This window comes from Protopterus annectens, chromosome 7.part0 (assembly GCF_019279795.1).
Source record: "Protopterus annectens isolate FY-2018-M chromosome 7.part0, PAN1.0, whole genome shotgun sequence".
NCBI lineage: Eukaryota > Metazoa > Chordata > Ceratodontiformes > Protopteridae > Protopterus > Protopterus annectens.
In genome coordinates, this window is record NC_056739.1 from 125,184,950 (window position 1) to 125,210,493 (window position 25,544).

A 25,544-nucleotide genomic window follows, 5' to 3' on the forward strand; every position below is an offset into this window, starting at 1 on the left:
TCTTTCAGGCCTAGAACAGGGAGTTCTCCTGCACAGGCTTCGGGTGAGGGCAGGGGTCAGTCCTTTCGTCAACAGACCCAATGACCTACCTTTTCAGCTGCCAGAGCCTGCTTGTCTGGCAGCACCTTTGGGAGGAAGGTTGGCACTTTTCAAAGAAAATTGGAGTTTAATTACCCAGGACAGATGGGTATTGGATATCATTCACCACGGCTACAGGTTTTATTTCCATACCTTGCCTCCTTTCAAAGGCATGCCAGACGTTCCTCCTCCACAAAGACTAGAGGTTCACAAACAGGTTTCTCTGTTGCTCCAACTAGGGGCCATACAGCCGGTCCCTCTGCCAGAAGTGGGTCTAGGATTTTATTCTCGCCTGTTCCTAGTACCAAAGAAGGGGAACACGTGGAGACCAATTTTGGATTTATCTATCCTCAACACTTATCTGGACATTCCCAAGTTCAAAATGTTGACGTTGCAGCAGATTTTACCTCTGCTGGGCAAAGATCATTGGATGGTAACTTTGGATCTCAAGGAGGCTTACCTTCATGTTCCTATCAGACTAAGTTGCAGAAAGTATCTGCGTTTTCGAGCTGGGACTTCTCACTATCAGTTCTCTGCATTGCCCTTTGGCTTATCTACTGCCCAGAGTGTTCATGAAAGTTCTGGCTCCAGTGATAGCTTTCTTCAGACTAAAAGGAATACAGATCTATCCTTATTTGGACGACTGCCTAATTCTGGCTCAAGGAAGAGAAGAGCTTCTTCATCATTTGGATTATGTGATAGCAGTGCTAAGATGCCTAGGGTATTCTGTGAACGAAATAAAGTCCAGTCTAGTACCCTCTCAAGACATGTGCTTTCTGGGTGTGAGACTGAATACAGCATCCCAGATGGCCTTTTAACCCCGGACAAACAAAAGAGTCTATCCCTTTACTTCCATCAACTATCTCATCAGTCCGGGCTGACTGCAAGGACAGTCCTTCAAGCCTTAGGGTTCATGGCATCTTGTATTCTGGTGCTTCCCAATGCCAAACTGCATATGAGGAAGCTACAATGGTATCTCAAAATGTATGGACACAGCACTGCCAGGATCTAGACACTGTCATTCAAATAATACCTTGCATTCAAAAGGAATTTTGTGGTGGGCTCAGGAATGTCACCTAAACAAGGGACTCTGTGACCCGGCCAGAGGCGAGTCAGATTTTAACGACAGATGCCTCAGACAAAGCTTGGGGAGCTCATCTAAATGGAAAGTGGATACAAAACAAGTGGCCTGTCAGACTACAACATCTACATATCAACATGAAGGAGATGTTAGCAGTCCAGTTTGCATTAATTGCTTTCAAGGAATTACTTCTTCCAGGGCAGGTGTTGATTCTAACAGACAACACAACTGTCATGTGGTACATCAACAAGCAAGGGGAACGATTCTTATCCTCTATGCAGGCAAGCAATGATTTTGTGGGAGACTGCTCTCAGTTTACAGCTCAATCTTCAGGCAAGGTTTCTGCCAGGAGCACAGAACTCCTTAGCAGATGTGTTGAGCAGACAATTATGGATCCCCACGAGTGGAAATTGGATCCTCATGTATTTCAGAAATTGACAGTGTCATGGGGAACTCCAGACATAGATCTGTTCGCTTCTCCACTAAACCATCAGCTGCCAAAGTTTTGCACAAAAAGGTTTCATCCCACAGCTTGGAAAGTGGATGCTCTTTCTTTCAATTGGAGCAATCTTCATGTATATGCCTTTCCACCTCTGCCTCTCCTCCCGAAGGTACTTCTAAAGGTCAGACAGGACAAGCCAAGGATGATTTTAATAGCTCCAGATTGGCCTCGACAACACTGGTACCCATTACTGAGAAGTCTGGTACGGAAGCCTCCATGGCCTTTGCCTTCGATTCCACACCTGTTGTCGCAGGAGGACAGCCATTTGTTAAATGTCAAGCTTCACTCTCTGCACCTAACAGCCTGGCATATTCTGTTTTGAACCAAAATGGGCCTCCACTTCCTCAGCAAGTTTTGAATGTTATTTTGGAAGCTAGGAGGCCTAGTACAAGGAAAGTGTACGCAGACAAATGGAAGAGATTTTTGTTTTGGAGTGCAGCAAAAGATTTTGATGTTTCTGAGCCTAATTTGAGTGTGGCTCTTCAATATCTTACTGAGTTACTGGACAAAGGTTTGTCTTTCTCTTCTATTAAAGTTCATGCTGCAGCAATTTCAGCTCACTATGATTGCAACCCACCATTGTTTTCTCATCCTTTGTTCAAGCAATTTCTTCGAGGGGCAAAGAATATAAGACCCCCACGAAGAGCTCCTACTCCTGCTTGGGATCTCAATTTTGTGTTGGAGAAACTCACTCTACAACCTTTTGAGCCTGCAGCTACTGCTGAGTTGAAATATTTATCATGGAAGACTGCTTTTTTGTTGGCCATTACCTCTGCAAGAAGGGTTTCTGAATTACAGGCCCTTATGGCAGTTGAGCCTTTCTTGATTTTCCATAAGGATAGGGTATCATTACGTACTAATCCTTCCTTTATGCCTAAGGTGGTTTCTAGTGTGGCTTTAAACCAAACTATTCATTTGCCTACTTTTTATGCAAATCCCCAAAATAAAGGGGAAAAGATTTTGCACACTTTAGATGTCCACAGGCAGTTGCGTTATTATTTGGACAGAACTAAAGGGTTCAGGAAGTCTCAGCAGTTGTTTGTTTCTTTTGCCTTGAGTTCTCAGGGCAAGCCTGTATCAAAACAAACTATTTCTAAGTGGATTGGGTTTTGCATTGCTTTCTGTTATTCCCATCATGGCAAGGAGATTCCAGCTGGGATTAGGCCTCATTCCACTAGGGCTACTGCCACTTCAACAGCTTTTTTGAGGGGAGTGGCAATCAAGGATATTTTGGAGGCAGCTACTTGGAGTTCTGTGCATACTTTCTCTAGGCATTATCACCTGCCACTTTACTCTAAGTCCAGGGCTGGTTTTGCCACTGCTGTTTTGCAGGGCATTTTGGCAGCTCCTGCTTCCTTGTAGTTAGCCATCCTCCCTTACCTCTGCTTTGGGATTCTACCCAAGTGTTAGGACTGCAGCAATGTGAGATGAAGAACATAGTACAGTTTTGTACCTACCATAAATGTAGATGTTCGAAGATCCACATTGCTGCAGTCCAGTTTACCCTCCCTCCTTCCCCTCTGTACTTAGAGGCAGTTGTGTGGGTTGGGTTGTACATTTTGTGTATATTGTATATATATTGTACATATAGTTAGTGCAGGGGTGGTTGGTTGGTTGTTTGCTGTCTTTTGGTTTTGACCTTTATTTTTAGGGTCTTCTGACATCTGGGGCAAGAAAAGACTGAGGATATGACGTCGGTCATGCGCATTTGTACCCTGACGTCCTGACGTCAGTCAAATGCGCCCTGACCGACGTCAGCCTTATACTTTGATATTCGGGCCGACCGAGGACAGCGGACTACCCAAGTGTTAGGACTGCAGCAATGTGGATCTTCGAACATCTACATTTATGGTAGGTACAAAACTGTACTTTATGAGCAGACAATGCATCGCTTTTCATCTTGGAGAGGGAACCAGAACTGAGATGTGCTAACAGAATTAGGTTAGTTAATGAAGGAGACCTAATGAATCAAGGGATTTGGTATTAAGGCTGTTAAGTGGCATGAGCCTTCACAGCTAACTTTTGTAACTATGCAAGTGGAAAAAACAGGAAAGACTTGAATTCCGAAATTTGCTATGAATAAGTGCTCTGGGTTTTCAGGACACCAGTGGATGGAAGGTATATTGTGTAAAAACCTGTTAAATGTTATGTGGTCCTATCTCGCCTACATTCCTTACTCATGGGTTTGGAGCCGAGAATCTGCTCCGACTCGGCCAAATTTCTCTAGCATGAAGTCTCTAATTGGCTGGGCTAACCCGGTATCCCAGGATGCACCTCACCCTAGCCCCAGGTCTCATTTGCCGCTCGTGGAGTTAGGACGTGGTCTCACTTGGCTGTTGCTAAGTACCCTTTTAAAATTCTTTTAGTATTTTAGCAGTCTTCCTTTTGACAAAAGCTATTTTGATAGCTAACTTTGTACCTGAATAGTTGTTGCGTGAGGTTTTGAGAGTTTAGTGTTTTGTGGTGTCCCTACTGTTTTCGCGGGCTAGGCCCGTTTAAGTTAGAGGACCTAGTCCTCTCCAGTGTGTTCCCTTGTTGTGTTGTGCTGTTGTGTTAGTGGTTAACTCCCTTTTAGGAAGCGGTTAAGTTAGAGTTTCCTTGTCCATTTAACTGCTTGTTGGTCTTCCCGCCCTCCTTTTGTGTTTGACTCTGTCGGTTGTGTGTGGCGCGGTTGCTTGCCATGTCAAAAGAACTAAAGGAACATAAACCCTCAGGGTTTAAGAAGTGTACAAAATGTGGCTATAAAATGTCCATTACAGATGGGCGCTCTATCTGTGTTTATTGTCTTGGTGCTATTCACTTGCAAGAGTCCTGCAGTTTCTGTCATGTTTTTAGCCCTAGGGTACTACAGGAACGTAAAAATAAACTGATTTTGAAGGGTCTGATCAAGCCCTCCTTTGAGGAGGCCTTGGAGTCGTCTCCACCTTTTAGTACCAAGTCTAAGCCTCCTAAGGCCAAGAAAAGATCTCTGGCTTCGTCTGCTTCTTTGGAGCCATCCGTGAAGGTTTGTAAATTGGATACTTCCTCCTCCTCGGGGCCGAAGGAGAAGGTCTCTGAAATGGATACTACCTCCTCGGCTCCATTGTCCTCGGGGCCGCAGGAGGTGTCTGTTGTACTGGAGTCGACCTCGGCTTCGATACTTTTGGAACCTCATCGGAGCAGGTCACCCAGTGTAAGGCATTAGTCTCCAGTCGGGAGATCTATATCTCCTTCTATTTCTTCCAAATCCTCCAGGCTGTCTGATTTGGATGTGGATAGGGTGGTCCAGAGGCTCCTACAGTCGCCGGTGTTAGCAAAACTGTTTTCAGCTCCGACCCAGTCGGCTCCGGAGCCAGTTCCCATTCTTGTACCGATGATTCCTCCTCCGAACACCCATGTGTCGTGGGAGCCGGAGTGCTCTGCGCCAAGTGATGTTCTGATGTCGGCTCCGATACCCCAGGTGAGTCTATCGGAGCTGGCTTCGGCTCCAACCAGGTCGGCTCGGTCCTCTGGTTTCGGCACTCGGGTTTCTTCAGTCGGACCCGAGGGGGATACCTCGGGACTCCTGTCGGTTCCGAGCCTCCCTCTCGGTGCTTCGGCTCGGGGAATCTTGACTCCGGTCCTGGTCTCGGAGACTGGTCGGTCCTCGGACTCGAGGGGACTGGCCTTCGAGGCCATGAGGAGCGCCCTGGCCAGGTCGTCGGGTACATCACCTGGATCGGTCACTCCGTCCCCTTACACCCTGGCTAGAGCCTCTTGATGCCCCCCTCTCCATGGACGGTGGAGCCCGAAGGTCTGGGGATACCCCCTTGAGCGGTCCCCTACTTTCTGAGGGCCCCTCAGAGTCTGTGCCTGAGGAGCCTCCCAGTAAGAAGTCGTGCAAGAGGAAGCACATCGACTCCCAGGACGCACTTCCGATACAGACCTCGAGGAATCAGAGGGGTCCCCCAAGTCGTCCTCCGATGATGTCTCTTTCTCCGACATCCTGGAGATTTTGAGACAGAGAGGCGACTGGCCCTCCAAGACCCCCTCTGAGGAGGAGTCTGTGTTCCTCAAGGCCTTCGGAGCTTAACCCTCCGCCTCCTGGGTGTCTCCACCCTTCAACGAACTCCTGAACTTGATTTGTCGAAGGGTGTGGGAGAACCTTGATTCCGTGGAACCGGTGCCCAGACGTCCAAACAAGTTCCTGTCTGCTCTCCCGGGCAAAGAGTTCCTTACCAAAGGGGTTTCGGTAGATGCCTTGGTGGTGGTGGCAGCCACTCAGGAAGTTGCAGAGGCTTCTTCTTCAGTCCACCCTCCTAACAAGGAGTCCAGGAGTATGGACCAGTATGGGAAGCGTACCCTGTCTTCGGCAACCTTTACCTTACGGTCGTTGAATTACCTCTGTCATTTCACTCAGCTCCAAAGAGATGATCTGAAGGAGCTAGGAGATACTCTGACGGGTAACATGCCTGAGGTGGTAGCGCAGGCTGTTAACGCCCAGTTGTCTACCCTAGGGTCCATTGTCAACTCGTCTATGAGGCTCATATCTTATGCAGCCGAAGGGGTGAGTAGGGCATCTAGCTTAGGCGTAGCTCTCAGAAGGCAAGCCTGGATGCGCCTGTGTCATTTCGCGGAGGCCTTTAAGTCTTCCTTCACTGACGCCCCCTTTGATGGGTCCTCTCTCTTCGGACCCAAAGTGAAACACACACCCTCACCAGATGCGAACAGGAGGAAAAGACCCTATCTGCCGTAGGGGCCCGTTTTTCTCTCCCTTCTAGGCCTTATCCCAAGGCTCAGAGAGGAGGGAAGATGTGGTTCAAAAAGTCTCAGAGGTCCTTTCCCGCAGCTTAGGGCGAGTCTCCCTCCAGAGGCAGGGGGGGGGGGTTATACCAGAAGACACCATCCTAGAGGCAGAGGAGGCCCCCGCAACTTGGGAGACCGCGATTCCTTTCGCGGTTCTTCCTTCCAGCATTCCTGAGGTGTTGCCCGACTGTGCTATTCCAGAGCCAGTCAGGGGCCGAATTTCATTGCATCCGGAAGCCTGGGAAAGCATCACCCAGGATCGTTGGGTGCTCCAAATAGTTACCGGAGGTTACACTATTCCCTTTGCATCTACACCCCCTCCAGTCAGAAGGATCCTGGACGTCCCACCCATTCACCGGGATCAAGCAGCACTAGAAGTTGCAAAGCTGCTAGAAAAAGGAGCCATCCAACCAGTACCCTCAGACCATGTCGGATCAGGAACTTACTCACGACTCTTTTTGGTGCCGAAAAGGACAGGGGACCTGAGACCCATTCTGGATCTCAGTCGATTGAATCGCTACGTTCTGAAGTCCATGTTCCGAATGGTCACACTTCAGTCCATTTTTCCACTGCTGGAGAAAGGAGTATGGATGTGCTCCATCGATCTCAAGGATGCCTACTACCACATCAAAATGGAGAAGGCATCCAGGAGTCATTTACGCTTTCAGCTAGGAGCCATTCACTTCCAGTTTCGTGCCCTGCTCATTTGGTCTCACCACAGCCCCCAGGGTGCTTACCAAGTGTTTGGCAGTGGTGACAGCTCACCTGAGACGTCTAGGATTCCAGGTGTTTCTGTATCTGGATGACTGGCTTCTCGCTGCCCCCACCAGGCATCTGCTCGTTCAAGCCAGGGAGACGACCATCTCACTTTACCAACGTCTAGGAATTACCTTGAACTGGGAAAAGTCTGCCTTGCAGCCCTCGCAGTGTGTTGTTTTTATAGGCACAGAGCTAGGCTCTATTCAAATGCACGCCTTTCTGCCACAGGACAGGATAAGAGTGTTGCAGTCTCAGATCCACACACTGTTGCCACTCAGAAAAGTTCAGGCCAGGTTAGTTCTACAGCTCTTGGGATCCATGGCCTCCACCATCATGCTGGTACCTCTGGCCAGGTTACACAAGCGGATCCTACAGTGGCTCCTGTCGGTTCAGTGGTCCTTTCAAAAGCTTCCTCTTTCCCACTTGATACTTCTCACGGAGGGATGCAAACAGGACCTCCTCTGGTGGCTACGCTCCTCCAGTCTGGACAGACGAAGGAGCTTGGTTCCTATGTCTCCAGTGGCCACGGTGACCACGGACGCCTCCCAGATGGGGTGGGGGGGGCATTATCTAGGCAGGACGGTCCAAGGCACCTGGCAAGATCACGAGGTACACTTGCACATCAGTGTTCTGGAGATGAGAGCGGTGTTTCTGGTGTTGCGAGCACTCCAGGACTCTCTACCTCTGGGAACAATTGCAATTCACTCGGACAACATGTCCGTAGTGTGGTATCTGAACAAGCTGGAGGGAACCAAATCTTATCCCCTCTGCAGAGAGGCCATGCGAGTGTGGCAGTGGGCAGTGTCTTCCCAACGGTTTCTAGTGGCAACGCACATTCCAGGGAAGTCCAATGTGATAGCGGACAGGCTAAGCAGAGCTATTCTGATGCCTCACGAGTGGTCCCTGAACAATTGAGTGACGGTTCAGATCTTCAAAAGGTGGAGTCAGCCTTGCTGTGATCTCTTCGCCAGCCCCCTCAATGCAAAATGCAGCAAGTACTTCATGTTGTTCCGTCAGGGCTCTGCGCCCGCTACCATTAAAGTACAGTTAGCTGCAATTTCCAATTTTCACACATCTTATGAGCCCTCTCTTATGGGCCGCAAACTCTGTAAAGCCTTTCTAAAAGGCGCTTGGTTACTTCGTCCCCCAGTTTCTGAACCTGTACTGCCATGGGACTTGAACCTTGTGCTACAAGCTATTACGTCACCACCCTTTGAACCGGCAGCCACTTGCGACTTAAAATTCTTATCTTGGAAGACAGCTTTTCTGATAGCCATTACATCGGCCAGGAGGGTATCAGAACTTCAAGCCTTGTCCATTAAACCTCTGTATTTGATCTTTCATAAGGACAGAGTTTCCCTGAGGCTTAACCCGTCCTTCCTTCCGAAGGTGTCATCCACTGTCAATCTCCATCAATCTGTTGAGCTACCAGTGTTTTTTCTGAACTTTTCCAATAAAGCAGAGTTCAGGTTTCATCAGTTGGATGTGCACAGACAACTGAGATTTTATTTACATAGGACTAAGTATGTTAGGAAATATTATCAACTGTTTGTGTCCTTTTCAGAGAACAGAGCAGGTTGTCCTATTTCCAAGTGTACAATTTCTAAATGGATCAAAGATTGTATTTCATTCATCTACTCATCAGCAGACAGAACTTTACCCTTACCTGTCCAGGCTCATTCTATCAGGGCTATGTCTACATCGCTAGGCTTTCCTTGGATGATATGCTAGGCTTTCCTTGGATGATATTTGTGCTGCGGCCACTTGGGCTTCTCCCAACACTTTTGTTACTCATTGCAAGCTGGACATGGCTTCTAGGGGCCGGGCCGGGCTTCCTTTGGTTCCACGGTTCTCAGGAGTATCTTCTTATGAGCCTCCCAGGATAGATGTGCTGGGGACGCTGTCCCGTGAGTAAGGAATTTAGGCGAGATAGGACCACATAACATCAGTTAGTTATGTACTCGCCATAACGATCGATGTATGTGGTCCATCTCACCTACATTCCTACATACTCTCCCACCTGCCCCCTTCCTAGAGGATTTGGAAGAATATTGGCTCTGTGGACCCTTCAAGGTCAGTGATTTGGTTCCCTTATCTGGCTGGAATGTCTTCCGGTGTTTGAGTATGGGTTATGAGTGTTATGATTGTTATGATTGCAAACAAGATCTGGGGCTAGGGCGAGGTGCATCCTGGGATACCGGGTTAGCCCAGCCAATTAGAGACTTTGTGCTAGAGAAATTTGGCCGAGTCGGAGTCGATTCTCGGCTCCGAACCCGTGAGTAAGGAATGTAGGTGAGATGGACCACATACATCGATCGTTATGATGAGTGCATAACTAACTGTTATGGCACCTAATTAAGCAGAGGAATCATTCTGTCCACTTTTAATAAAGGACTCAAATTGAAGAGCTGCGTCTGGCAGAGTGCAGCTAGCCGAAGCTGGTGTCACTACACCACATGCTGATATTTTTCATACATCGTCGTCACAACAGAGGGGCTGCTTTTTATTGCAGAGTCTTACTCTAAGCACAAGATACTGAATTGAATGTTTGATTACTGTCAGCTTAGAGGTTGTACAGATGTGAGGGAGACAGAGGGCTAAGGTAGCCTGAGCAGTCCAGAATTAACAGGGTGTAAGGAACCACTGTCAGCTTAGAGGTTATACAGATGTGAGGGAGACAGAGGGCTAAGGTAGCCTGAGCAGTCCAGAATTAACAGGGTGTACGGAACCACTGACGAGATCAAAGAAGGAGGGGAAGGGGTATCTCAGGCAACATGGTTATTACTGTTTAGTGGACTTTAGGATCACTGCAAGTTCATCTTTAGTGGAGATTGATGTTTTAGTGCAGTTCACGTGTGTGTGTGTGTGTGTGTGTGTGTGTGTGTGTGTGTGTGTGTGTGTGTGTACTACTACAGTCTTGGATTGCACACCATCAAACACCTTTGATATTTTGACTTTTTACAGACTGATTAACTAAAAATCCTGCAAAACTATAAAGACTTGAGTAATCTTTCCTTTGTTTTATTCAGCATAAGTAGAGAAGCTGTTGTGTACCATCACTTTTTATTTATTTAGATTTGTTATCCAGGATAGTGCACTAATTCATACGGTCTTTTTTCCCTGTGTTAGAAATGAGACATACATAATAACAAAGACAAATTGACATGCATTTGAAGTAAAGTATCAGTAGCATTATAATTGTTAAATGTTCGATGTAATGCAGATACAGACATGTAGTAGAAACATCAGTAGCAGCAGAACAAGAGTAATGTAAATATAGTACATGTATCCTAGAATCGTTATTGCAGTAAGCTTTGTAAAAAGGGAGACAGGAAGGAGGAGTAGGAATTGCAATAGGAGTACACAGAGCAAGGTTGTTTTAGAATACGAGCACACCTCTCAACCTGCGGAATAAGAGCACACCTCTCAACCTGCGCAATACGAGCATACCTCTCAACCTGCGCAATACGAGCATACCTCTCAACCTGCGGAATACAAGCACACCTCTCAACCTGCAGAATACAAGCACACCTCTCATCCTGCGGAATACGAGCACACCTCTCAACCTGCGGAATACGAGCACACCTCTCAACCTGCACAGTACGAGCATACCTCTCAACCTGCGCAATACAAGCATACCTCTCAACCTGCGGAATACAAGCACACCTCTCAACCTGCAGAATACAAGCACACCTCTCATCCTGCGGAATACGAGCACACCTCTCAACCTGCGGAATACGAGCACACCTCTCAACCTGCACAGTACGAGCATACCTCTCAACCTGCGCAATACAAGCATACCTCTCAACCTGCGGAATACAAGCACACCTCTCAACCTGCAGAATACGAGCACACCTCTCAACCTGCGGAATACGAGCACACCTCTCACCCTGCGGAATACGAGCACACCTCTCAACCTGCAGAATACGAGCACACCTCTCAAACTGCGGAATACGAGCACACCTCTCGACCTGTGCAATACGCACACCTCTTGACCTGCGCAATACGCACACCTCTCGACCTGCGCAATACGAGCACACCTCTCGACCTGCGCAATATGAGCACACCTCTCGACCTGCGCAATACGAGCACACCTCTCGACCTGCGCAATACGAGCACAGCTCTCGACCTGCGGAATACGAGCACACCTCTCAACCTGTGGAATACAAGCATACCTCTCTACTTCTTAGCTCAAGAAATCTGCACAAAGCCAAAAATAATGGGGGGACAAGAACCTCAAAATAGGGACAGATTTTAAATACTACTCTTATAAACTTAGAAATTGTTGCATAACAGGTGTTGTGTTAGCATACATTTTCTGAATTATATGAAGTCTGAAACTCAAATGTTTGTCATTTAATGACTTCAGTCCTCCATGATTTGTCAGAAAACAGTTTATGTAATAAGTAACAGACCAAAAAGATGAGGCAAAAATCTGAATATTTTGCAAAAATATGTACAATTGAGAGGTATGGATATGAGTGGTGGGGAAAGATACTGAAGTATAAGGAATAGTTTGTGGGAAGTTGAGAGTGGGATGGCTGAAGGTAGATGAAATGTGGAAAAAGGAACTGAAATTACAGATTATTACTGAGGGAGGTGGTGGAGGTGGTTTAGTAGAATAAAATAATATTATTGGTTGGATAGTAGGTCAGCTGACTGAACTGTTTTGAAAGCAGGTACATTTGACTTCATGTCTAAGGATATTTTTTAAGTTGATAATGCAGTTGAGGGTAAGAATGGATGTCTTTTAGTCTGGTTGGGACAGATTCACACAGCTGGAGAACAGAATGTGAAAAACTATACTCAGTGCTGTGAAGGTTTGGCCTATGAGTTTTTCTAGAGCTGGGCCCGATAAAATATGGGTCTAAGGTTGTGTGTTGAGATTCTTTCAGTAAGGTGGTAAGATGAAGGTTTTCAGCCAACCAGAAGATTTTCCCCATTGTTAGACAGGAAGCCATTTGGCCTTCATTAGTGTGTGGCAGTTGTATCCTGTTTTAGGGGAGAGGGTGATGATTCTGCATTTCTTGTTGCTGATTATTTGTTGGGTGGTTAGATTTCTTTTGGATGCTTCTGCTGTAATGGACTAGCCATATTCTACGTGTGCTAGAACAACCTACATCTGTGGCTGTTCTGCCTTCTAGGAAAGAAAGTGCAATAAATTTTTGGCCCAAAATAATCCATTCATTTTCTGATTTTGTTTTGTTAGTTGGTATTGGAATTTCAGTTGTTGGTCGGGACACAATCCTGGATATCTGAACTGGGACCTTGTTTTAGAGGTGCTTGGTTGTGAGTTTTTTTGCCTGTATTTGGGAGCTGCTAACATTAGTGACAATGAAAGGACTTTTCTTGGAAGAAGTGTAATTACTGTAGCTAAGTTTGTTTTGTTTTTCTTTTTCTTTCATTTTAGATAAAAGACTGCAATGTGGTTGCTACCAAGCTTATGGTTTTATTAGATGATTTACTGTGGGTATTGACTGACTTGCAACTGAAAGCAATGATAAAATATGCAAAGTCCCTGACTGAAGCCATTGAGAAGTCATCACAGCAGAGGAAAAGCCTGGCACCAGATATCCTACAGGTAAGTGGACAGCAGGGGCGTGTACATCTCTTTGAGTGAAAGCAGCATTACATTTTCACCTTTAATACCCTTACAAGACTAGTCTGGTTTAATACATTTTATAGCTATCCCAAGGCCACTAAGTCTTATGAATATACAGCTCTTTCCAGTACCCTCCCTCACGCCACACCTCCTTTTTCCACCAGCCAAACCCAAAGTAAATCTGTGGCTTACCTGTACACTTATCTAGGCTATGTTTACAGGAAGGACAGTAGCAATATCTAACATGCAAAGAGAAGCTTAGTCCAGAGATCTGGGACTTTGGTTTATAAACCTGTTCCTCCACCATGTTTTATTTATCTTTTTGGTGAAAAGTAGGTCCATGGTTCTAGTATTGTTGGAGTTATTGGATTTGCAGAACTACAAGTGGTCCAGGACAATTGGATCTGTAGTGGTATGACAAGGGAGTCAGAGATCTCCCCTCAAAAGGCTGGAAGACATTGAGTAAAGGAACAGAGTTTCTAGCTGCTCTTGTTAGCTTTGGGACTTTAGGCTTGTTTTTGGTTAGGAACCTTTCATATTTGATCTGTGTAATGAAATACATAGCAAAGGAAATGTTGTACTTTAATCGGTCTGATCAGTTCTGAATATAAGTAAGTGAAACCCCTTTAAACCTTGATGATTCCTATGCAATTTGCAGTGCTAAATAAATGGATTCCCTGACAAACATCTCTACAGATAAAGAAAGGTGTGAGATATCAAGCCAATTCCCTGATTGCATCTTAATTTTGTAGTGGTATGTTATCTATACAGTTTGATAGGGGGAGGGATTGTTCACCAGAAGTGATGATACACTTTTTAACATTTAGCTTGGGCCCATTTTTAGTACAACAAGAGATTCCTAGCGAAGAGTTAATTCTGGAGGCCTCGAGTGTCAGTGTGACTTAATAAGTGCAGTTTGCAGTTCTAGTTATTTGCAGTCTTAGTTAAGGAGAGCTATTACCTCTGTGCTTTGGAGATCTGAGAAGCAAATGCTAAAAAGGAGAGTTCCTAGCACCAGGCCCTAAGGGACACCAGTGGTCACTTTCATAGTTTTTGATGAACCACCTTCAACTCTCACTGTGTGGGTTCTCTTTTAGCTATAGTTTTCTATCCATAATACCACACTAGCTTATTTATAATGCCAGTGTGGAAATGGTTTTGAAGGCCTTGGCCAGATCAAGATGTGTTGTATGTACTGTACTGCTTGGTCACTTTCTAGCCTCTGTAACCCTTTCAGAGAAGTTTGCCAGATCCAATAAACAGGGTCTACCCTTCACAAAATTAAACTGTTGGTAGTCAGGTCTGATAAGATTCATGACATCAGAGTTTATGAGGTCAGTTATAACACATCCATGGCTTTGCAGATGAACCTCATAAGGCTGATAAGGTCTGTAATTACCCAGGTCAGTTGCAAAACCACCGTTATGAAGGGTCATCACCACACTGCTGTGTGCCATTCTTCAGGACAAACCAATAGCTAAACTTTGTATGTGAAGTTGTTCAATCTTGCTTTCATTTTTACTGATGGGTTCGGAGCCGATCCTCTGCTCCGAGTCGGCCAATTTGCAAAGCTCGAGGTCTCTTAACAGCTTGAGGCCAAAGCCCTATCCCACAATGCACCACTACTTTCCCCAGATCTAGTTTGCCGCTGCAACTGATCGTACGTTTCTCTACAGCTCAGGCCGTTGGGGAGATGTTTACTTTTTTGTGCTGACAATTTCAAAATAATTCCATTTTTTCTTGTTATTTACTGTTTCTGAAGCTGGAAATTGATGGTGTAATGATGAATGTTGTTAGTGCATATGCTCCGCAAGTTGGGTGTGCGATGGATGAGAAAGAAAAATTTTGGAGTGAGTTGGATGAAGTGGTGATGACTGTACCCAAGGGTGAGAGAGTGGTGATCGGAGCAGATTTCAATGGGCATGTTGGTGAAGGGAACCGAGGGAACGAGAAAGTGATGGGTAGGTATGGTGTTAAACAACGAAATGCAGAAGGTCAGATGGGAGTGGATTTTGCAAAAAGGATGGACATGGCTATGGTGAATACATATTTTAACAAGAGGGAGGAGCATAGGGTGACATACAAGAGTGGAGGAAGATGCACACAGGTTGATTATATCCTATGCAGGAGGGCCACTTTGAAGGAGATTGGAGACTGTAAAGTGGTGACAAGGGAAAGTGTAGTTAGGCAGCATAGAATGGTGGTCTGTAGAATGACATTGGTGATTAAGAAGAGGAGGGGGAGTGTGAGGGCAGCACCAAGGATCAAATGGTGGAAACTGAAAAAGGGTGATTGTGAGGTGGAGTTCAGGGAAGAGTTAAGACAGGCAGTGGGTGGTAGTGAAGTGTTACCGAATAGCTGGGTAACTACAGCAGGTAAAGGATAATGAGGGAAACGTTCTCACTAGCAAGGAGAATGTGTTGAACAGATGGAAGGAGTACTTTGAGGGGCTGATGAATGAAGAGAATGAGAGAGATAGAAGGATGGATGATGTGGGGATAGTGAATCAGGAAGTGCAATGGATTAGCAAGGTGGAAGTAAGGACAGCTATGAAGAGGATGAAGAATGGAAAGGCTGTTGGTCCAGATGACATACCTGTGGAAGCTTGGAGGTGTTTAGGGGAAATGGCAGTGGAATTTTTAACCAGATTATTTAATGAAATCTTGGAAAGTGAGAGGATGCCTGAGGAGTAGAGAAAGTGTTTTGGTACCGATTTTTAAGAATAAGGGTGATGTGCAGAGCTATAGTAACTACAGAGGGATAAAACTGATCAGTCACAGCTTGAAGTTATGGGAAAGAGTAGTGGAAGCTCGGTTAAGAAGGGAGGTGATGATTAGTGATCAGCAGTATGGTTTCATGCCAGGAAAGAGCACTACAGATGCAATGTTTGCTCTGACAGTGTTGATGGAAATGTACAAAGACAGTCAGAAGGAGCATTATGTCTTTGTGGACTTGGAGAAAGCATATGACAGGGTGCCTAGATAGGAGTTGTGGTATTGTAGGAGGAAGTCGGGAGTGGAAGAGAAGTATGTAAGAGTGATGCAGGATATGTATACGGGTAGTGTGACAGCAGTGAGATTTGAAGTGGGAGTGACAGATGCGTTTAAGGTGGAGGTGGGATTACATTAAGGATCAGCTCTGAGACCTTTCTTATTTGCACTGGTGATGGACAGGTTGACAGATGAGATCAGACAGGAGTCCCCGTGGACTGTGATGTTTGCAGATGACATTGTGATATGTAGTGAGAGTAGGGAACGGGTTGAGGAGACCCTGGAGAGGTGGAGATATGCTCTAGAGAGGAGAGGAATGAAGGTCAGCTGGACTAAGATGGAATATGTGTGTGAATGAAAGGGAGGATAGAGGAATGGTGAGGATGCAGGGAGTAGAGTTGGCGAAGGTGGATGAGTTTAAATACTTGGGATCAACAGCTCAGAGTAATGCCGAGTGTGGAAGAGGGTAAAGAAGAGAGTACAGGCAGGGTGGAGTGGGTGGAGAAGAGTGTCAGGAGTGATTTGTGACAGACGAGTACCAATAAGAGTGAAAGGGAAGGTCTACAAAAGGGCAGTGAGACCGGCTATGTTATATGGTTTGGAGACAGTGGCATTGACAAAAAGGCAGGAGTCAGAGCTGGATGTGGCAGAGTTAAAGATGTTAAGATTTGCACTGGGTGTGACGAGGGTAGACAGGATTAGGAATAAGTATATTAGAGGGTCAGCCCAGGTTGGAAGGTTTGGAGACGAAGCCAGAGAGGCAAGATTACGTTGGTTTGGACATGTGCTGAGGAGGGATGCAGAGTATATTGGGAAAAAGATGCTAAGGATGAAGCTGCCAGGTAACGGGAAAAGAGGAAGGCCTAAGGTAAGGTTTAAGGACGTGGTGAGAGAGGACATGCAGGTGGTTGGTGTGACAGAGAAAGATGCAGAGGACAGGAAGAAATGGAAACAGGTGATCCCCTAACTGGGAGCAGCCGAAAGAAGAAGATTTACTGTTTACTTAGGCTTGGACAGTTTGTCCATTTATGGATTCTATCTCCCTTTTGGTCTTAAACTATCTCTCTAGTTTGTTGGGCGTTGGCACCTGTTTCTGTTATCTGTGTTTAGCCGAGTTAGGCTTTTTGCAGTTTCTGCAATTTTTTGTTAGCCGGTAAGGCTCTTGGCCGTTTTAGGCTGTTTTCTGTTTTTTACCTTTAGTCTGTTAGGCTTATTCTGTGTTTCCTGTAGTTACTAGGAATCCGCTTCAGTGAGCTGCCTTTTTGTACTTGTAGCCGGTTAGGCTTAGTTTCATTTGCTAGACAGTATATTGCTTTCTTTGCTGAATACTGTGTTATGTCTGAGAAGGAGAAATCAGGGTTTGAAAGATACCCTAAATGCAATCAGGAGATGTCCATAACTGATGGCCCCTCCACATGTGTGTATTGCTTGGATGAGGTCCACCTACAGGAGGTTTGCTCCATTTGCCATGGTTTCAGCACTAGAGTTTTGGCTGAAAGGAAACATAAGTTAGTGGAGCAGGGATTGATTATGTCTGCTTTTCAGTTAGACATGGACTCTGCTCTGGGAAAACCAAAACCTTCTTCACCAGCTTCTTCTACTAGTACTACTTCGGGTCTGAAGGGCTCTTCAGTTACAAAATCATCTAAGAAAGCTATTGTCTTGGCTCCATTGTCATCTGAACCAACCATACAGGTAGTTGGTAGGAGCCGGTACCCAGTCTTGGAACTGGTATCTCCTATCTTGAGATCCCCAATTCTGGGTTCACTGGCTCCGTCGGTGGTTTCCTCTCGGGTTTCCAGACTCTGATTCGGACGTGGCTCGAGTGGTACGGAGACTTTTACAGGATCCAGTGCTAGCTAAAATTCTGTCGGCTTCGACTCAACCTGCTTCGGAACCAACAAAGTTCTCTCCTGTTGTTTCTGCTCCTCTGCCGACTCGAATCGAGACATCTGAGCCGGAGGAGGCTATTCAGTCATTTGTGGAACCGTCTGTACTGGCACTCACTTCTGACCTGTCGGTACCGACAACCCTAATGTCCTCCGCTCCGGCGGCGGAATCTGGGAGCTGACACTCTCCTGTCAGTTCTGGGGGAGGGAGTCGAACCGATACGTCTGTTCCGACTCTCCTCCTTGGAGATTCGTCACGGATGAGTTCAGCCCCTACCTCTGGCTCGGAGCCGACGGTTCTGGTGCGGGAGGTATCTTCGGACCCGGGTGCTTCCTCGCATCAGAGCCGTGGTGCATTTGATGCCATGAGGAGGGTTTTGTCCCCCCGGACTGCAAAGCGCCTGAATCTTCTCCGCTACCACAGATTCACCATAAGCGTAGGGACCCAGAGCCTCAGGACGCCCCTTTGGGGGAACCCTGCTCTTCCGAGATCTCCCCAGAAGTTTCCACTGAGGAGGTCCCCCACAGAAGGTTATGAAAGAGGAGGCATTTAGATTCCCCACAGGAATCCACCATGTCTGACACCAATTTGGAGGAATCTGAAGGGTCCCAAAGGTCCCCTTCTGAGTATATCGCCTTTGGGGATATCCTTGAGATCCTTAAGCAGAGGGGTGACTGGCATCCCCAAAACCCTACCGAGGATGAATCGGTGCTCTTGAAGGCTTTCGGGTCCCGACTCTCCACCTCTTGGGTGTCTCCGCCCTTCGATGAGTTGATGGATCTTTTGCATAGAAGATTGTGGGAGTTACCGAATTCTATGGAGCCTGTCCCTAGAAGGCCCAACAAATACATTTCAGCACCTCAAGATATGTCCTTCGTATCCAAACCCCATACCTGTTGATGCCATGGTGGTGGTGGCAGCCACCAAGAAAGAGATGTCAGAGACTTCTACATCTGTCCATCCTCCTAATAGATAATCTAGGATCATGATCAGATACGGGAAGTGCATGCTCAGTTCTACAACCTTTGCTCTTTGGTCATTGAACTATCTAACCCACGTCACAAGGCTTCAAAGAGATCTCCTGAAGGAGCTTGGATATACTCTCCAGAGTTCAGTAGCCGACACACTGGTGGACAAATTAATGTCTTAGCTTGCTACCCTCAACTCCATCGTAAACTCTTCCATGCTCCTCATGTCGTACGTAGCTGATGGAATGAGTAGGCCAGTGGGTACAGGAATTGCTTTGCGAAGACATTCCTGGATGTGCTTATGTTCTTTTGCAGAACCTTTTATGTCGTCGTTTGTGAATGCTCCCTTTGATGGTTCTTCTTTGTTTGGACCAGAAGTTAGAGACTCTCACCAGATGGTAAGACTCTATCTGCCGTAGGAGTCGGTTTTTCAACCCCTACTAGTCTTTATCACAAAGGTCAACTGGGAGGGAAAATGTGGTTCTGTAAGACTTAAGGAGCCTTTCCAAACTCACAAAGTGAAGCCTCCTCCAGAGGTAGAGAGGGAGGCAATGGTGGAAGACGACGCCCACATGGCAGAGGGAGTCCGCAAAACCAGGGTGACAGGGATCAGTTCCTTGGGAAGCTCTATCAGAGCTCCTGAAAGGAGGCTCGACTGTCCTGCTCTGGAGGCAGTCGGGGGATGTTTGTCTTTGTACGTAGGTGCCTGGCTAAAAATCTCAGAAGACCGATGGGTACAAAACGTTATATCCAGGGGATATTCCATCCCATTTCTTTCACAGCCCAGACCAACAAAAGGAATCCCAGACGTTCCACCCAGTCTATGGGATGTGGCATCTGTAGAGGACCAAAAACTATTGCAAAAAAGAGTCATCCAGCCAGTCCCAGCAGACCAGCAAGGATCCGGAACTTACTCAAGATTCTGTTTGATACCAAAGAAGACAGGGGACTTGAGATCTATTTTGGACCTCAGCAGACTCAACAAATATGTGGTAAAAACAAAGTTCCAGATGGTCACGCTTCAGTCCATACTCCCATTTTTAGGGAGGAACAATTGGATGTGCTCTATAGTTCTCCAGGATGGCATACTACCATATCAAACTGGCCAGGCCATCCAGGGATCATCTACCCTTCAGGCTGGGAGCCAGTCACTTCCAGATGTTCTTCGTGTTTCACTGTTGCAGTCATTACATTTGGGTTATCTGCTTGCAGGTAGCCCTCAGTCGGCCTGATTAACAAAGTCTTGGGTCCTGCGTTGGTTGCTGTCCCTTCTTCCATGACGTCAGGTTGTCAGGGGTATAAAACATGCATCCAATGCCATTACACCAGTCTTTCTTGCCGTGCAGTGCCCGAAGCAGAAGCAGTTCGCAAGTGCCGGTCGGCCGACTCCTGAAATTTTCATTTTTGAGTTTCAGAACCAAAGTCTTCAACTAAAGCTAAGTACCCCGTTGGAGGAGAAACTTTTTCTTGCTCTTTATCGATGTCAGTAAAAGTTAATGATTGCATTATTTGTGGAAAGCAAATACCTCATAAAGATTTTCATTCTTACTGTATTCCTTGCTTAGGCCCTGACCACAACGTACCTTGCTGTTGGTTTTGTGCTTTATTTAATCAATGCACTATCCGTCGTCGGTATATTTTTGCCTCTAAATATTTCAGTTCTCGGTTTAATTATCCAGAAATGTTGTCGGTTAGCCATCTGACTAAACGCAAAGATAAAGACAGAGACAAGCCGCCGAGGTCCAAAACTGCTGACGATGCTTCTCCTAAGCCAGTCGCCAGTTCACCGGTACTCAGTGAGGCGCTTTCGCAGCCCCTGATGCCCGCTACTTCTGATTTGCAGGCCTCTGCTGAAACCCATTCGGAGTCCGGTATACCGCGAGATGCTTCAACTATGGAACCCATGGATGCCTCTACCTTGGATGGGTTCGGAGCCGCTGTGCAGGCACTGGCTTTTGAGGGTGTATTCAGGCCTATGGACTTGCATATTAAACTGACGCCTCCTTCTTTACTTAGGCCTAAATCTCGAACCATGCCTAAAAACCCGACGCCCAGGCCAAATGCTCAGGCCTCTATGCCTAAAAAACAAATGATAAGAATGGCTGAAGATCTAATAACTCTAATCAGGGTAGCCAACCCCCTCCTTCTAAGAGGCCTAGGACTGAAGTTGATTGTGAATCTTCTGACCAGGATTCTGTTTTTTTTCTGATTCTTCTGGTCTGGATTTGCCCTTATCTACTTATGAAGATTCTGATGCAGAGGACTCCATTCCCTCTGCTTCCCCTCCTGAGGATTTTTCTTTTGGGGAAACCTTACATACTCTAAGGGAGCAGTTCCACTGGGAAAGCCAGGATTTTTCTGATTCAAAAAAGAGGCTTGGGGGTTTCCTTCTCCTACCTCAGCATAGGCCTTTAGCTATTCCTCCTGTATTGGACATTGTTGATGCTTTTTCGGAATCTAATTTGGCCCCTGATTCCTTGCCTCCTGCTCCCAGAAAACCTGACAGATACTACAGGGCCCCTGAGTCCCACAAGTTCCTTTTTAAAAATCCTATTGCGGATCCAGAGACTATTTCACAGGGGCTCAATGGCATTATGGCTTCTACTGCTAAAAATCCTACCCCTTCTGTTAGAGATTCCAGGGCGCTGGATAGATGGGGTAAGAAGGTTACACTTCTGCAACCTTGGCCATTAGGGCTTTAAACTGCCAGTTTCATAGCAACATGTTATTGGATTGCTTAAACAGAAAATGATGATGATTCCTGATTGTGTGGAAAATAAAGAATTACAGGATTTAATGCATTCTGCTGAACAAGTTGGAAAACATACTTTGCAATGTGGTTTTGATTCATTAGAGACCTCTTGCAGTGCTGATGTTACTGGGTCTGTTTTCAGAAGGCATACTTGGCTTAAGGAGCAATCTTTGCCTGATCATGTTAAAGCTAAATTGTTGGATGTTCCCTTAAATCAGGACCACCTGTTTGGCAACAAGGCTAAGGAAGTTCTTAAAAAGATGGAAGATAAAGCTAAATCTATGCAAACTATTAAAGATTTCTTACAAGTTCAGCCTCCTATATTTAGTAGGCACTGGCCCTCTAAGAATTGGTCCTTTCTAGCCCCTTTCAGGTCTTCTCAAGTCAAACTCAGACACAGCAAAAACCCCAGGTTTCAGTCCCAGGGGACACACAGGACTAAGCAGTGGGGGGCCTTCACTTCCAAATCTGGGAATAATAAGACTCCCCCTATGGTAAACAGTCTCAATGACTTCCTTTTAAAATTTCCAATAACTTATCAACTGACTGCCCCTTTGGGGGGAAAGATTGCTCTTCATGCAAAGAATTAGGAACTCATTACCCAGGACAAATGAGTTTCAAATATACTGTCCCAGGGATACAGGTTTCACTTCCACATGTTGCCAACACCAAGCGGGTGGCCGGACGTACCCCCAAATCAGTGGGCAGAGGCCCAAAAACAAGTACTTTCTCTCTTAAGCATGGGAGCTATTCAGCTGGTACCAGAAGAGAAAAAGGGACAAGGTTTCTACTCGAGACTTTTCCTGGTACCCAGAAAAGACAATTCATGGCATCCTATCCTGGACCTGTCTACTCTAAACACTTTTTTAGAGATTCCAAAATTCAAGATGCTGACTCTTCACCAGTTACTTCCTATGCTAGGCAAAGGTGCCTGGTTGGCAACACTAGATTTAAAAGAAGCGTACCTGCACATCCCAATCAGTCTTACACAAGATACCTACGCTTCAAAGCAGGCTACACGCACTATCCATTCTCTGCACTGCCCTTTGGCTTATCTACTGCGCCCAGGGAATTCACAAAGTGCCTAGCTCCAGTTATTGCATTTTGCAGGTAAAGAAATATTCAGATATACCCATACTTGGACGATTGAAGTCAGCTAAACTTCCAAATTTTTTCCACTCTCTTTCAAGTGTGTTATAAATAACCCCCGAATCCTCACTAAAATCCGTAACAAATGCACTCCCATAAGGACAATCATCTCTATAAATATAATTTTCGATATTCTCCATATTTTTCCTTATTTTCCATGGGTAACGCATCCTTACCCAAAATAGGTTCAAATCTACCTTTCCGTCCCCTAACTACTTCATTCCTTACCGTATTACAAAGTTCTGATGGGTACCCCCTTTCAAGAAATAGCTGGGTTAAAAATTCACACTCTTCATGAAAATCTTCTTCACTAGAAGTTATTCTGCAAATTCTAACGAATATTCCTTAACTATACTTTTTTCTGATAAAGGGGGTGCCCATAGAATACGTTTTCTTTCTATATACTTTTGACTTAAAAGTTCTCCCATCTTTAATTAATTTCACATCCAAATAATTCATCTCATTTGTCCCGATGTCATAAGTAAACTTTAAACAATTTGGTGGAGTCACTTATATATTGTATAAATTCATCCAACTTTTCCATACTATCTTGCCAAAAAATAACAATATCGTCCAGAAAGCGTTTATATAACACCCAGCTGCTTCTATAATAGCTATTAAAAATATTTTTTCTCTCCCAGGTAGTGAGAACCAGATTAGCACGTAAGGGGGCGCATCTGGCCCCCATCACCACCCCACTGGTTTGATGGAAATATTCTCCTTGAAAAAATATATAGTTATATTTCAAAACCATCTCCATCAAGTTTAAACATATGTACAACTCATCATCTTTTAACTCGCCAGTGAATCTTATTGCATTCTCAAACCATTGTAAACCTATGTCATGTGGTACAGACCCAAACAGGTCAACCACATCTATTGTTACAAACGTAAGGTTCCCGTGAAACATATCCTGTTTAATGCTTCTCAAAAAATCAAAGGAATCTTTCAAAAAAGATTCACCTTTCATCATCTTTTTTAATTTAACATCCACATATCTAGCCAGCGGGGAATATAACTGAGCCCTCAGCTGCCACAATAGGTCATGGGGTGGGGGTGGGGGGGCAAAAATACTTTTGTGAACCTTCGGGATTCCAAAAATAGAAGGTATCTTAAGCTTAGTGTTATGTAAAAATTCAAACATTTGCTTATCAATAAATCCCTCTAAAATAAATCCTATAAAGCTAGATATATCTTTCTATATCCAATATAAATCTCATTTTTGGAAATGCTGTCATATTTTGTTTCATCTTGCAATACCATCAACATTTTAGCTTCATACATAATATTGTTCATCAAAACAATCCCCCCACCCTTATCAGGTTTCGTGATTCTCAGATTCTTATTATTCCTTAGATCTTGTAGCAGCTCCCTTTCTGATTGAGTAAGGTTAGGTGTAAATTTATTTTTTCTTAATTGCTTGTCTTAATTCACTTTCCACTGTATTTTAAAAATTTTTTAGTTGGGGGTGTATTGGCAGGTTCCAAACACTCTTTCTTTTTAATACATCAACCTCCACACTTGGGTTTGGTGTTTTTAAAGAGGATTGTCCTTACGGGAGGGCATTTGTTACAGATTTTATTGGGGATTCTGGGGTTATTTATAACACACTTGAAAGAGAGTGGAAAACAATTTGGAAGTTTAACTGACTTAAAGAACACAGAATCACTCAAATTTATATATAGGAGAGGGCGGAATATAAAGGATCGGTTTGTGTTTCACTATGATAGTCATAAGAGGTCTACATAATTAAGGGGCACATACCCATGTGGGATATGTAATCAATGCCCATTAATGTCTAACAATGATTGTGTATACATTGAATCCAGGGAGAGAGAGATTGTGGGTAGGTCCCACAGCACTTGTGATACCCAGGGAGTTGTATACATTGCTGTTTGTGAGATATGCCACGTTTTTTTACGTTGGGAAGACTGAGAGGAAAATAAGAAGGAGGGTTTATGAACATATGAACGCCATAAAGAATAAAAAGGAAAGTAATGCCTTGTTCAAGGATAGTATAGCTTGCCCTTTGGCAAAATATAAGTTCTTTGTTATAGAAGAAGTTCCCAAAGATGAAAGGGGTGGTATGTGGGAAACTGAGATTGAATATCGTGAATTATACTGGCAAATAATATTAGAAGCCAGTAAATATCCAGGAATTAATGATGGAATTTCCCTTGCACCCATTTTAAAAATGAGTGCAGCTAGATTATGAATTTAAATATGTTATATGAATATGCTGTTAGTTTTTAATGAATTTTTTAATGAATTTGTATATATTAGTAATTAATCCACATCTATACACATGTATATTTTTAGATTAAAATTTTTTTTGGTTTTGATAGTTATCCTGCCTCACTAGAATTATGTATTCTTGGTTAGAAATGAAAGGTTTGCTTGTTTTGCACTTTTGGCCACTTGTTGGCACTGTTGTCTATAGAATGTTATATGTAAAGTTTTATTTATATAAGGTTGATGCATTTATTCTTTATAAGATGTATTGAACTATTAATTTAACGATTTTATCATAGTAATGAATGTAAAAATCTGAGGTTTTTAAAATACAGTTTTGGTATATGGTTATGGGTTGAAACTAGTGTCTGCAAAATTGTGTCTACATGTTAATGAGATTTTTATACTCACATGGAACGTTATGGTAAGTACATAACTTCTTTTCAGCAGTCTGAGGTACATTGAGGACTGCATTAATCTAACCGTACTTTATTTAATAAAACAGACTGATATTTTTGCCAGGCTTTACAAAGGAAAATTTATTACAGCACATTTATGGAGGGGGAGGGAGTATTTAAGATCTTCCTTGCTAACAAAGGAATGCAGTACACATTTATTGACTAGCTTGTCGTGAACAAGAATATTTAATTTTTAATGTGCACAGCAGAAGTGGAAGGCCACGTTTTTTCATGTGAAATTCTCATGAAACTGAACTTTCAGCTTTTAAACCACACTCAGTCCTTTATAACTTTTGATCTTTCCAGATTTGTATATTTG

The 25,544-nt window shown here is 44.7% G+C and overlaps 1 protein-coding gene across 1 annotated transcript in view; it reads left to right on the top strand.

Moving 5' to 3' along the window:
- Positions 1–25,544, top strand: part of UHRF1BP1 (UHRF1 binding protein 1) — a 1,147,688-nt gene that overhangs the window by 620,752 nt on the left and 501,392 nt on the right. Inside the window, exon 7 of the mRNA XM_044076560.1 lies at positions 12,595–12,765. Coding sequence (XP_043932495.1) covers positions 12,595–12,765 — 171 coding nt within the window. The remainder of the gene's footprint in view (positions 1–12,594; positions 12,766–25,544) is intronic.